The sequence below is a fragment of the Triturus cristatus genome, chromosome 4_1 (genome assembly GCF_964204655.1).
Source record: "Triturus cristatus chromosome 4_1, aTriCri1.1, whole genome shotgun sequence".
NCBI lineage: Eukaryota > Metazoa > Chordata > Amphibia > Caudata > Salamandridae > Triturus > Triturus cristatus.
This window is the reverse complement of record NC_140585.1, coordinates 1,292,559,840-1,292,575,074: the sequence shown is the minus strand read 5'-3', so window position 1 is coordinate 1,292,575,074 and position 15,235 is coordinate 1,292,559,840. Positions and strand designations below refer to the sequence as shown.

Genomic DNA, 15,235 nt, shown 5'->3' with positions numbered 1-15,235 from the left:
ACAAAATTTAAGAAAATTAATACCAATTATACCAATCCAATCCAAAAAGCTTTGTTCGGCTTATTAGGTCATCAAAGCACACAATATACATATAAAAGAATTACACATAATTTCCGGATTGAATTCATAAAAGAAAAAATCATTTTAAAATCAATGTACACATTCTAGGATGGATTTATAAAATCTTTTAAGAAACACTATATACAATATAAAATATTATATAAAAATGAGTTGATTAAAATTTCATGGGTACTCTAAAACAAGCTATCCAGTTGAGTGGAAAGCGAATGACTACTCAAAAATTGAGATACAGTGAGACAGATGTATTTATTGGGCTAATCTCTCCTTAAGGGACCGTGCTTTAATTGCCCATACCCACCCCAAGAATTTCGCCATGGCAACAACTATCACTTCAGATGTGTTGCTTCTTAGGATTCTTTCTTCCTCCTGCACCCTTGTGGTTCCTAAGAGTTTGCATATTGGGGACAACCAGAGGCACCGTGGAGCTCTGTGGCTGTTGCATTCAAATAGTACATGGGATAAAGATTCATTTCCAGACTGGCACACCAAGCACAAATCATCACAAGATATGGACCATTCGCTAGTGAAGGCTCTTGTGGGCAGTGTACCGACCCTGAACTGGAAATATAATTTCCACTCGAAGGGCTTTGTGATGATGTCCCAATACCAATCTAACTCAGGTACCGATTTGCCACATAAGAAACCGCCAGTAAGGGAAGCTGCCTCACAGTTCCTCACCAGATCCGTGTGGGCCATTTCCCAGTATTTAGCTTTCAAGATCTGTTTTGGGGGGAAGATAGCATTCTCTGGATCATCCCACAGCGAGCTCATACCCATACAAAATAATGTGGCTCTAAACTGTCTTAGCCATCTTATTTTGCATGAACTATCCACCCTAATTATATCTAGGAAACCAGCCGCATACTCTGGTAGCTCTGGGGTAGACCATAGTCTCCACCAGTACAACAAAGGATGCAATTTTGCAATTTCTGCGATTGGCTTCCGCCCAAGGTCAATCAGCAATGGGCGCATCGGGGTGCTCTGGGGCAGTCTCGCTATATTTCTAAGGAACTTATTCTTCGAGATGGTTAATTTGGCTAGGTTCTCGTCGCCCCAAAGTTCAGCACTGTATAAAGCAGAACTGATTACCTTCATACTATATATCTCCATGGCGGGGCTGATTATCTTAGTAAAAGAGGAGGTATATTCTTTTAACAATACCCCTGCCAGTTGCCTATATTTCAATGATGCTAGATCAACTTGATGTGACCATCTTGGCCCCTCCTGGATATTAACCCCCAAATATGTGAACTCCTAGACCTGATCAAGCTTGATGTTATTTAGTCTGATGCCTCCTTTGAACGCCCTATGTGTGTTAAAGGTCATCAGTTTTGTTTTGGACACGTTGACCTCCAATCCCCGTTGAGCGCAAAACTCTTCAAAGAGTGAGAGGGCCCTCTGAAGCCCACTTGGAGTTTTAGAGAGGATCAACGTGTCGTCCGCAAACATCAGTATAGGTACCTTTTTGCCTGCCAGTGTTGGTGCACCAATGTTTGTTAATTTCATGCAGTTCACTACCCCATTTATATACAAAGAAAATGGGGTCGGGCCAGCACACATCCCTGATGTACTCCTTTATCCACTGGAAAAAATTCTGTTACTCCTCCCTGTTTGCCCCAGGGAATCCTGGCCTTATTACTTTCGTGCCGTCTGATGATAAGAGACAACAAATCAAGTGGTAGCCCCATATCTTTTAGTGTCGACCAGAGTTTCCCTCCTGGCACGAGATAAAATGCTGCCCGACGGTCAACAAAAACGGCATATAAACTCCCCTTACCCAGGGTCACTGTTTTCCAATGCAATAGAGTGAACCTAAATACTTGATCTATAGTGCTAGTAAAAGCTTGAAATCCTGCTTGGAGGGGGGATAAAATACAGTCTTCATCGATCCAATCCTGCACTTTATTTAAAACCAACCTGCCCATTAGCTTTTGGAGCGAGTCAATGAGGCTGATGGGCCTGTAGCTCCCGGGGCACGTTTTATCTCCTTTTTTAAAGATGTGGATGATCTCCGCACCTTTCCAGGAATCTGGAATCGGCGACCCCTGAGCTATAGCATTTGACAATAGGAAAATATATTTGCCCGACCTTACCTTATTGGCAAGAAATACATCCCCCGGTATTCCATCCAAACCCGGGGCTTTTTCTGCCATGATAGATTTTAAGGCCACCTCAACATCCACCCTACTAAATGCTTCCTCAATAAAAAAACTGCGTAGCAATACTGACAACACTATCATGCTCACTAGCTGCATATTGTAGTTTAAAGTGGTTAACCCACTCTAATTGTGAGACATGGTTATGTGGCTCAGAAGCCTGCCCTCCTCTGCTCCATTTATAGATATTCCAAAATTGCTTTGTATTCCTGTTAACGCAGGCCTCCTTCAGATCATCCCACCTTTTGCTGTCCCAGTTCCTTTTCGCTTTAAGTATTGCCCCCCGATAGGTTGCCCTTGCTAATCGTACCTGTGCTGGGTCCCCTAATTTTATAGCATCTCCCAACTCTGCACGCGACCTTTTGCAGTCGGCACTATACCATTCATGTACTTTAGGAGTAAATACCTTTTTGGGTTTACTATTTACTACAAAGTGCTTACGCAAGTGCCCAAAGAATTCATTATGTATGGTAGTTGGTAATTTGCGGTCAAGCAAATTGGGCAAATTAGATGCACTTACATTTAGATCGTTAATCACACTGTTTAACTCATTATCAATTCTAGACAGCACTAGGGGTAATTCTTTTAATTTGCTCCATTTTAGTCATCTTTGGTCATTCGATGATACCACATCCTTAGACATATAACTGTCTTCTATTTCTCTGCAAGACTTATAATTAAACAGGTCCATATCTACACAGAGCGGATAATGGTCGCTTTCCAATCTATCATGTATTATCATATCCCTCACTGTATGCCACAATGCTAGGCTAACCAGAACATAATCAATCCTGCTTGTGCTATAGCCATTATTAAATGTGACAGCCCCCAATTTATTGGACTTTGTACGGCCATTAAGTGCCCGTAGTCCATTTTCCATACATATGGAATTGATATGGATCGCCACATCAGTCCATCTTTTTATTGGCTCTAGCTCTAGCTTTGGGACTCCCCAACTTAGATCTTCCTCATCTCCTATGCTGCCTTCCTCATTCAAGAGTGGCTCAAAGGTTGTGTTAAAATCTCCAGCAATAATCAAAGGTAGGCATGACTGATCACTCTCCAGAAGATCGTCAAGTGCCGCTAAAACACTCAACCTTTTCCCTCGTGAGCCACGCACATACACGTTGTATATTACTGCACTCCCCTTAGGGCCCCTAGACAGTCTGACTGCTTGGATGTCATGATTGTGGGTTGGGATAGTTTGAATATTCAGCCCCTTATCTTGCCTCACCCACATTATCAGACCTCCTGATGGTCTCCCTCATAATCCTTTAATAGCTGGAATATAAAAATTCAGATAGCCAGCACAAACAAGCATTGGCATAGCCAATGGGTCTCGCCTTTGGGACCTTATAAGTGTTTAGCCATGCAACAGTTGCATCACTAAATACTTATAAGGTCCCAAAAGCGAGACCTATTGGCTATGCCAAGCGGCCGTGCGGCCGCGAAAGGGATCGCGATCAAACATCAAAGCGGCTGTGCGGCCTCAAAAGTGAAAGTAATAGGGCTCGTGCGCCCGTGCTCATGCTGGCCTGGTAGCACTTTTTGGAGCCCTCTCAAAAAGTCTCACCAGACCAGTGCATGCGCTGGGTCAGGCGAGACCTAAAAATAGGGGCCTCTGACCAAGTCTCTTGAAACAGACAGATGTCAAACCTCTCACTAAAAGCATGCCACTCGGGGGATCCCACCTTAGAACCTAATCCTGCAGTATTCCATGTCATGAGGGTATTCATTACTAATGCCCCTTTATCCGCCAAATTGATGTTTGCTACTGGTATGCTTAAGCTTAGGGTACCTTCTTGTATTGTCCCTCTGTTTTGATTGATTATCAAGGGTTCCACTCCTACAGCTTGTTCCAGCTCTACTAATTGGAATCTAACCCTAATGAAACAGTTTTGGGGGCCACCTCCATAGCCAGTTTGCCCTGCTTCCCCTTTACCAAATCACCCCAAGTCAATCAATAGTTTCCAATGTTAATTCCCCCTAAGCCTGGGGGGGTCAAGCCCATGTTGCTGAACATTATCTCCTCCCCTCGGTGGGCGCCTGAACTGTATATTTGATAGACCTGGTGCACTGGTGCGAAATTCTAGGGCAAAAAGATTTTCAGCTATATGTCCCTTAGTCATCATAAGCTCGATGCTATCCAGGGAATTTGCTGTTGCTACTAGCCTACGGGCTCTAACTATATCTTCCCTAATCACCGACCGGCACCCTCTCACATGCCTTATCCAGTGGATTTATTTATTTATTAGGGAATCCTCACTCTCTGGCCTATTGGTCACGGGAAGTTTTGGAACATTCACCATGATAATTTTTGATGGACTTTGCGTTTCCATAGAACTACATGCCAAATGCATATTTTCCTCCCTAGGCCTTAGCTGAGTAATGTATAGTGCCCTAGTGTCGTTCTGGTGTACCTGAGCCCTGGCAGAGTTTGTTGAAACATAGTATCCAATATAATTATTAATAAGGTTAGTCTGGATAGGACTTGGGGCAGCACGCAGATGTATTAAGGATGGCGGTTTAGCCCCATCCCATAACCTACCTGAACCAAATGTGGCACCAGAAGCCTGTGTTTGGTTCGAATGAGGGGGGATGAGTGTGCTTTCCCTTGTGGCCCATGGGTGCAATTGGCCCGAGGTCAAAGTTTTCACTAACATAATTAGTTCCTCAATCTGGCCTCTCATTACACCCATTTCTTTCCTCATTGCACCCACCTGTAAGGTTAGATCTTGGTGACTCTTAAATGGGTTTGACCCACCCTGGTGTAAAATATTCGGGGATAGATGATGTACTTGCCCCCCCCATCGCCTCCTAATTCACTATTATCAATGTCTTGTAGTGGGAGGTACCTATTTGTGCACTGCACCGCTGGAGCAATTTGGTCTATGTTAGCTATATCATCATTGGGCATTTCCCCCTCCTTACAACTTTTATCTGCCCTTCTTACGTTTGTTCTCTGGAACATAGCCGGAATGGTAGTAATGGGCGTTTTATCCACGTGAACCAACAGAGTGTCTATCCTATCTAATACACAATTACTGCTTGTATGTGTTTGGAGATTCCTTGCCCTTTTGCTTTTATCTCCCCTACTCCGACTTGAACTAGTGCTTCCAGTCTCCCCCCATCCTCCCCCACACCCAGCAACTTTCTTTTACCCATTTGTAACGTTGTCAGTCTTGGAAAGGCAGCGATCGATATACAACACTTTAGCACAACTTGTTATATTGTAACACTTATTAGCTAGGCAGTATGATGGTGAAACAAGTCCAGACTTTACAGATTTCTACGAGGGATTAGAGTCTCCAAATAGAACAGTCACCGCGAGGAGTAGCAACAACAGTACCTGTGGGAGGTGTCAATCAGCTGGATCACCAGTTCCATACTCTGGCCAGCAAGACAAAATAAACGTTAGAGGGGTGGCCGAGCCCAGCCTCTTCCTGCCACTGACGGGCAAGGACGGGCCCGCACTTGGCCCGGGCTTTGCCCGGGGGGCGCCCGCGCGCGACCCGCGTCGTGGGTGGCGTTGCGCGCTTTTCAGCGCGAGCGGCAAAACCAGCTCCTCCCCCAGGCAGCGGTAGTTTCTGGGACCTGGAGTCCCCTGAGAGCAGCGAAGATGCGGCAGAAGTTCCACAGGACCCGCGTGGCGGGTGGCGTTGCGCGCTTTTCAGCGCGAGCGGCAAAACCAGCTCCTCCCCCAGGCAGCGGTAGTTTCTGGGACCTGGAGTCCCCTGAGAGCAGCGAAGATGCGGCAGAAGTCCCACAGGACCCGCGTCGTGGGTGGCGTTGCGTGCTTTTCAGCGCGAGCGGCAAAACCAGCTCCTCCCCCAGGCAGCGGTAGTTTCTGGGACCTGGAGTCCCCTGAGAGCAGCGAAGATGCGGCAGAAGTTCCACAAGACCCAATTATACAAACAATAGTAACACGTAACATTATTGTATGAACTAAATGCATTACAATGAATAAAAAATGATATTTTTTACAACTATATTATTGAAAACAATATTAAAAGCAACAATATTCTTAAAAATTACATTACTTACCTAAAAATCAATATTCTTGACAGTGATATTTTTGCATCACATTATATTTCCCGATCATTCTGTCTCCTGATATTTACAACTCAGTACTTTGTCCAAACACCCTCTTCACAATGTCTTTAGTATGTCACTTTCTTAACAGTGAGGCTCAGACAGTACAATGATTGAGAGATTTTCAATTTCTTGAGTCTATGGAGGGTGGTTCGCGCCAGTGCCCTAAGTTCTGCTCAGATGCATGCACCGGTGCAATTAAACGTTGGTGCTCCGAATGCCTCAGCTGATAGTCTTAAATCCACATAATGCCTTTTTAATCCAGACACTCACTAACCCCTTATCTCACACTTGCAGTTTCCAGTATTTTTCCTTTGTGAAGGTTTTTCCTTCTTTTTCTTCCTCCATCTTTCAGATTTGTGTGCTTTTCCTTTCTTGCACTGGGGAAGTATCTTACGTAGGAAAAGAAGTGCCAGTCCCCAAAACTAAGTGCTGGTTCAAAATTAAGTACTGCGGTGCGATCATTCTTATTGGACCGCTTTGTCTGAATAATTCCGATAATGACTGAGGCTCCAACATGAAGACTGGAATATGTATGCGAGGTATGCAATAGTTTGAGGTGACAAAGTTCAGACATGTTTAATGATTTACCAAAATTTACTAAATAAGCTTTAGTTAAATGTTTGCTGTAAAATGGCTTCCTCATCACATATGAAGCTTTGTTAAATGGTCTGTGTTGTATATTTCTTCTTTACTTACCAGAAACGTTTTCTAACATGTTCCTAGATCCGGAATGTTTGATTTTAGAATGATTCAGAGAATATTTTAAACTACAATGTGGACATGTGGGATCCCAAACCTTGTGTCAACTATCTCTGGCAGAAATTTAGTGTAGACTATTAAATGTACCTAAAAGGAACACCCAGGAAAAAGATCTGTTTGATGATAAATGCTCCCTTACATCAAGTTCACTCACACGACCTAACAGCAGCTTTGTTTCTGCTCCTGAATGTTGTGCAGACATCTAATCTGGATCTTATCATCTGACAGGTTCCAACCCTCATAAACCCTGCAATAGAATCACTTCATTTATCTCCGCACTCTGCCAACCATCCAGTGTCCTTGTAGTGGGGTTACATGCCCGCCAAAGATGTGTAAACATTTCAAAGGCCACTATAAAAACGTTATCATTTTATATCTTTTACTTTTGTTGTACACAACAATCCTGTGTCCAAGACAACATGCTATTGTGTTTGTGTTTTTATTGAAGAAACCAAAGACAGATATTCCTTCCTTGGTATCAGATTACTTATGTTTTATATTTGTTTATGAAATAGTTTAAATACATTCTTACTTAAAACCATACAAACTGCAATTGACCTTTACAATTTTCTTACTTAATCTGCAGTATATCGAAAGAATCTGCACACAAACTTTCATATTCTGCAGATGGAAATATGTTGTCTTTAAAATATTGCTTTGACACGTTAGCCATCATTAAATATTACCAATTATAACGTAACTTAAAATCCATCCTCTACTTTGTAATAACACAGATTCTTCGTGATATAACGTAAGATGGGTTGTGATCTCTGGATACTGATGGCAACATCTGCGATCCTTTCCTTCCTTGAAGTGGGAGATCAGGCCCAATTCCTTAACAATTTCAAAAGATGCCTAAACCTGAAAACACATACATATCTCCTAATATTTTGGTTTACCCCTTCTTCGAGACAGTTTGGTGATCTGAACTCGTTGAAGTATTACGACATTTAGCACACCTGTTCTGATGCCTCTTTTAATTAAAACATCCGAAAGCTCTAGCCGCCTGGACCAGAGGTCTCACCAGCTCCACGGGAGCTGATTATCTAAATTTCAAGCAATTCTCCCACATTGGAGTCTTCTGCTCAGCCACTGACTTTTGCAATATTTGGAGTCATGTAAGCATTCCATACATTATAACATGTGGTTCATTCGAACATAGGATGGTCTTATTCAAAGTACTTACCATTCACCCCGATGTGCTCTATTAAATCTAAGTATGGTGATGGCCAACATCTGCACATATGTCTTCTTAGCCTTCCACATCAGGAATCATAATACTTTGTTGCCAATATTAATTGTCGAATACCTGTTTTACTATCTCATCATCTTCCTGAAAGGCCATTGGGGATTTATGATACCATAAGGTGGAAAGGGTTTTATTAGAAGTTGCCTCGTGCCACTGCTTGTTTTTCGCAGGCAGCATGGAGAAGGAGAATATTCTGACAATGAAGGAGCCTAGAAATGGACTCATTTTAAGGCTGCAATGAATATTGCATTTCACAGTCTGCAGTTTGAGAATTTTGTAATGTAGCTACACCTCTGCAAAGATGTTGCAATTAGTGACATGGTTATATTAACGGTGTCTTTCACCCCAAAACAGGGACATTTGTGTCCCAGCAAAAAGTTGAAATAGCAGGTCTGTAAAGATGGAATATTGACTTGAAGCTGACTCGTGACATCTTCTTTGATACAAAGGTCCTGAGTTCATATATCAGCCAGGTAAATATGGCCTTCCATCCTTCTGAGTAGGTAAATGGAGTGCCATGCTGAGTTTTATTTACCTTTGTTTTTTACGATGCTTAGAAATGGCAGAAGTGTGGTGTGAACCTCTCTCGATTTAGATTTCTGCGTAGGGTAAGAGAACCATCTTCATCCCTATAACCAATGCTAATACAGAAGTGACATGATTTTTTGTTTCGTACTGAGTGGTCTAGATGCACATAATAAGAAGGCCTTGATTTTAAAATCCAAGCAGTCTAGGATTTCTTCTGTATACCACTCAAAAGATTAAAATGGTAATGGATTATTCGTGAACCCATACAGGGAAATGTACATGTTTTATTGGAGACTTGTGTTGGCACCTCCTCTCATATGGCCATCTTGCAGCCGTTTGAACTGGAATTGATCAATTGTACATCACTAACTTGAATTTGAGAAGATTTGAATGATTCTTGAATAGGAAATCAGGTACATTGGCCTAGGCCTACTGGCAAATATTCAACACCAACCATGGCTAAGAACCAAGAAGTCCAAAGATATCTCACCCATATGTACAGGTTGATGGATTCTTGGCAAGCTAGTATGTTTATGCCAGGCAGTATGATTGTATTTGCAGTGCTCATTGAGTACTTATTTACTTCAGTTGTGTGTCACAATATTGAATATAGGAATAGCATATGACACAAATATTGTCTCCTAAATATCATTTACGAACATATTGTTCCATTGGGTAAAGGTTTTGTATCATTAACTCTAATGTGGCCATTTTTTCACAGAAACCATTTAGGACACAATATTTATACGACATGACATCGAAGAGCAATATTCTGGTACTACACCATTTTCTTCTTTTCATGGATTCATTCTTGAAAATGTGGATCAATTCACAAAGATTGATGCAGAATCTTGTGATTCTATCGATTAACTTTGACTTCTTGAGGGCAAAACAATAATCACACGATGGAGGCACTGTAGACAAGAAGTGTTTGGCTTACGAAGATTTTATACCTGATATTACAGATCAGGTAGATCATTTTGACGTTATAATTAGGTCTGGGTGGTAAATTCTGTTACTCTCGCGGAATTTGCGGAATTTGGGTAGTTTGGCATTCCGCTGAGAACGCGGAATTGCCAAAAATTCTGTGATCCGCCGCTTCGCAGATTTTTTTGCTTGTTTGTGCTTTAAAAATGCGTGTTTGCAAGATATTTCCCCCCGAGCATGCAAACAGCGTTCGCGAACAGGGAAAAAGCATCGCAAACGGGCAAAACAAGCAATTCCGCGCGTTCACGGAATTCTGCGTGCTCTCGGAGATTTTTTACCGTTTCGCTGAGCTTTCAGTAGCGTGACTATGCAAATTCCGCCCGCCCCTAGTTATAATATTGTTCCCCATTCCCTTTAGAACTCAATATCTGCTTCCTTTTTCAGTATAACACTGAAGACACTTTCGTTTTGTCAATATTATCATTAACCCACATGATCTTAGTTTAGCATTTTGGAAGTTTATGTCACTGTAAGAAATTTGAGTATTAGTTGAGGGGGTGAAAACCCACATCAAATAACAATGACAATCCTTGTTATGCTGAAACACTAAAGTCACTAAATAAACCCCTGCTTAATCCTCTGGTAGCCTGGCGCAAAACAGTGAGGCTTCACTTAAAGGTAATGTGAAAAGTACTTATGCAGCACTCAAATAGTAATAAAGTAAAAATGTAGCGCAATAAAAGTCTCAAAATAATTTAGAAAACTAGAGTAACTTTTGATAATTGACACCAAAGTGACTAAAATCCAATAGATAGAACCAAAGATATGAACTTTGAATTTAAAATAGTGCCAAAAAGCACAACGTGTCAACCACAGTTATCTGGTCATCCAGAGAGTGGGTCAAAGTCAAAAGTTAAGGTTGACCGCAATGGAGTGCGTGTCAGATAAAGGGAGCAGGTTCATCCCAGTGGAAAGTTTACCTAAGGATTTAGAAACTTTTATGGATAAAAAGTGGCCATCAATGAGTTGTTGGAGGGGCAAGCTGGATCTGAAGAGGGGGTCAATGAAGATGGGATGCCGAAGGGCAGAGTCCCAGTGCGGTCATCCATGAAGACGAGAAAACTTAGAGTGTGTGAAGTCGGATGTATGTGCCAAAGAAGGCCTCAACATCAAAGGATTGCTGCTCAGCGTCAGTCCCAATGAAGCCCTCTATATTCGGACTTAGAAACATTTCTGGAAGTCAGTTCTCCTTCGGCTGGACAAACCAGCAAGCTGGGGCTAACCAGTAAATTGACATTGATGGCCGCGGCTTGGATGGCAATCCCAGTCTCTGTTGCTTCTCCAGGCAAATTGTTGGCAAAAATGTCAAAATCCCATATTTTGCAGGTAGGGAACAGCAGGAGTTCACTCTAACACAGCCAAGTGTCCAAGACCCACGGGCACCACTTTGGGATTAGGACTCACTCCAAAAGAGGCCAGCACCAAGGTCCAGGGCAGGTGCAGTTGGTATTGTTCATCAAGGCAGTTTCAGGCAAAGGGCCGCTGGAAAATATTTGTGTCCCTGTAGCCCTTAGAGGTCAGCCAACTGACCCTTAAAGTCACTTTTTGGGCCCAGCTCTAGTCTTTCTTCAGGTACTTCAGACAGCAGGGCAGTCCTTCTTCTGAATCTTCACAGATCTAGGAATGTTCTAAGGAGAGGTCTTTGAGGTCCACTTGTATGCCCAGTGCCAACCTGTGGGTTTAGGGCATGGCTGTCAGCTCTTCTGCCCCCGCTGGGTTTGGTGCTATCCTGACTAGAGAGACAAAGGGGAGGGAGGTCTAGGTGTGAGCTCCAGCTGCGAATAAGAAAGTAGGAATCCTGTGAAGCTCAGCAACGAGGGAGACACCCCCCTGGCCATCCTGTCAAGAAAGAAGACCCCTTTCCCACCCACAGGGCCCTTTTTCAACTTTCCAGGAGCAATACACATCTCACCACAGGGGAGCCAAAAGGGGTCTGCTGACAGCTGGACACTGACAAGAAAGCTTTTTGGTTTTAGGCAAGAAAACGTCAATTTTATACAAGTGTAAGCTCCAAAAAATGTATATAAATCCCGACTTGACCATTAAAAAGATTTTAAATTGCTACTAAAATGAGTCCTTGAACCCTTCTTTTTAGCTACTACCAAAATGGATTTATCAATTACTAAACGTAATAGTGTAACCCAGAGTTAACCTATGAGAGAGCCAGCCTTGCCACAATGAAAAACGACTTTGCAGATTTTCCACTGCTAGGACATGCAACACAAACATTCTACATGTCTTACTTTTTAAGTACCATGCACGCTGTCCTATGGAATTCATGTCTTTCCTTAGAAGTGAGTTATAGGTCTGGCACAAGGTTTGTTTTGCCATTTCAAAATGACAGGCTAGTTTAAAACTGCACACCCAGGCTCCATTGGCAGGCCTAGAGGCATGTTTTACGGACTACGTTAGTGGGTGGCAAAATAAGTGCTGCAGCCAACCAGTAGCATTTACTCTACGGGCCCTGTGTATATGTAGTACCATATACTATGAACGTATAAGTAAATTTAATATGCCAATTAGGTATATGCCAATGTTTGCAATGTTTAGACAGAAAGCACAAGCACTTTACCACTGGTTAGCAAGAGTAAAGAGTAAAGTGTCCTATGGTACATAAAACCGAGTTCAGCAAAAAAAAGCATAATCTGGAGGAATGTCATGCAAAAGAAGGTCATTTCCAACAGTCACATATCAGATGGGACTTTCTTTTCTTATTGTCGTCATAGAATCCACAAGATGTCATTTACATCTTCCCACCTTCTGCAATGCTGTTCATCATTGCTTGTCAATATCTACCTCATGCAATGTATTGTTGTACAGTGCTTTAAAACCGTGAGTGCAGCCACCACTGAGTTTAATACATCAGTAAATGCACTGGCAGATGACTACAGAGTGAGGTATGCATTGGAGGAAAACGTACTATTTCCTTCAGGAAGGAAGTCTAATGTAAGTGGTGGTGCTGTACAATGATTTCTCAGTTATTAACAGCAAGCTAACGCGTTCTGACATGGTAAATGAGTATACATGGAAGATCATAAATGAGTGAAATTTTCCAGGAACTGAGGAGGCAAGATTTGGTCTGTGAAAGGAGAAGGGGGTGGATGTGTGTGTAGCCCCACAGGGCCTCTGCCATAAAAAGTCATATGTGGGTGGACTTTGAGATCATTCCTTATGCAGTGTATGGTATTACCCCGACGTCCCTTCATAAAAAGTAGGACCAGATTTCAGGGGACACAAGGACTAGACTACCAATCACTGCACATCCTTGATGCTTTTGCATCAAATAATCTGCCCTCAAGAGGCCAGCTGAGGTGCAGAAGAGGAAATCAGTTAACTGACCTATATCCACCATTTGCTTACACAGACAGTGAGTGATGTGTCCTGTGGCACCATTGAGATCTACAACTCCAGATGCATGCTTTACGGACTGTAATTCACTGCAACAGAATCCTCCATTAGACAGACGTACACAGACATTGTTAAACCCTTCCTATCTGCAGGTCTGAATAAAACCACAGTTTCAAGTGGTACTGAGACATAGTAGGAACTAAACCCATAACAGGTTTCACAATAGAGTTACCACAATGAAGCTTATTGAACCAGCTTCACCTCACCCTCCTTCCAAAACAAGCTGTTGGAAACTCCTGTGCTCTGGCAAAGAAAATACACCCCTGCTAATGATGGATTTGGAAAGAAGTAGTACTACCTGATTGACTGACTGATTTAGAAACTGGACCCTACCTTTTGATCTCTTGGTGAGGATTATCCAAACAAAGTACCTAAAAGATCTCTGTTTGAAGGGCTGATTTTGTTGCAGCTTGAGGTTTTTAACTGACATACAACTACTGTGGATGAAATACTGAAATTGACCTTAGGAGTAATAAGTGCCAGTGTGGAAAGTGTGTGTAGGACTGTGGTCTGCCATAGAAGGTCTGCTGAGGGTTCCCATGTGATGAATGAGTGTCAGTGGGGGGTAAGGGAGTGTGGCGATCAAGGGAGTGTGGTGGTCATCTGACCTGAAATAAGAGCTCATGCTCTATGCATGACAGATAAGTGATGGTGAGTCAGGGTGTGAAGGTGATGTGTTTCTATAATCTGACCTGGTTGAGATATTATTGATTCTCAGATGAGTATCAGCTTGGGAGAGGGTGCATGGTTAGCATCAGCCTTGGATGAACCACTGTTGTACCCTTTGTCTCAAATCAGTGCCAGTTCAAAGCACGCATTTTCTATTTCCTCATTTTGTGTAAAGAGGTGTTTTGTGGCTGAGGTGGATTGTTTGTGGAGAGTTCTGTATCTTGTGTTCTTAGTCTTTCTATAAGTGAGATGTATTATTGTGAGAAGTTGGCCTGGCATATGCTGTTCTCTAGTTATAGGGGACACCTTGCACCAGTCCAATTCGACTCTTAAGGTGTTAGGTTAAAAGACAACCTTTAAAGAAAGCTATCCTAGTGGTAGCTGTGGAGAGCAGCCTTCAGGCTAAGTCTTGAAGAAGTGTTAAGCTTATTGTTTTACCATGGATAACCTCTTGAATGACCAAATGAAAGAGTAGTCCACACAGGTACATATTCAAAATATATGTATTTATTCTAAGAACAAATCCCACTAGTCTCTTTATGAGGCTGGAGGTAAAGATACAATTCAATAAAGCATTTATAATCACAATAAATAGCACTGGAATCACAGGGCCCCAGGGGGGGACCAAACCATATATTAAAAAAGTGGTATAGGAACCAAGACAATTCTGCAGACAGTGCCTAGGGCACTTAGGGTCGCTGTCCCCTTACGAAACCACCCAAGGTAGTGAGGAAGGGGACCCACGGGAAGCGGGTGGAGTGTTTAAACTACAGTCGGGATCCCTATTAAACCCTTTGGGAAATGTCGCGGCTGGAAATTGCAAGAATCTAGACACTTCCAGCAGGAGTTCGAGTTCAGGAGTTTTAAGTTAAGCTCTTGAAGGGCCCACACCCACGACAGTACTGTTACCTGCCCCAGGGAAGCCGGGTGCATAGGTAATTTTCGATGTCGGTCGCGATCTCGTTTTCAATGGAAAAAGGTGAAGAACTGCTGCTGGCGTGAAGCGTTGTCGATGTCGTGCAGATTGAAGATGTAGATCTTGATGGAAAGGACCTGAAAGCAGAGGGGACAGAGTCTGGGTCACTAGCCAGTGACCACGGGCCTCAGGAGACAGAGACCTTCAATGTCGGGCGCTTCCAGGTTGAAGACGGGTAGCTTGGATCAGCAGCCACGGAGTCCAGGAGGATTCAAGGAAGGCCAGCTGCTGGAGGGCAACTGACCCATGAAGGATGAAGGCCGCTGCGGTGTTAGTGTCCGGATTGGATCCACTAAGCCTTGGCAACCGCAACCCACGCAAGGATCA

General features: G+C 42.9%; 1 protein-coding gene across 1 annotated transcript in view; it reads left to right on the top strand.

Moving 5' to 3' along the window:
- The first annotated feature begins 394 nt into the window (after window positions 1–394).
- The window catches only part of LOC146856607 (mucin-5B-like), a 50,905-nt gene continuing 36,064 nt past the window's right edge, over window positions 395–15,235 (top strand). The window contains 1 exon segment of the mRNA XM_085651278.1: window positions 395–701. Coding sequence (XP_085507404.1) covers window positions 395–701 — 307 coding nt within the window.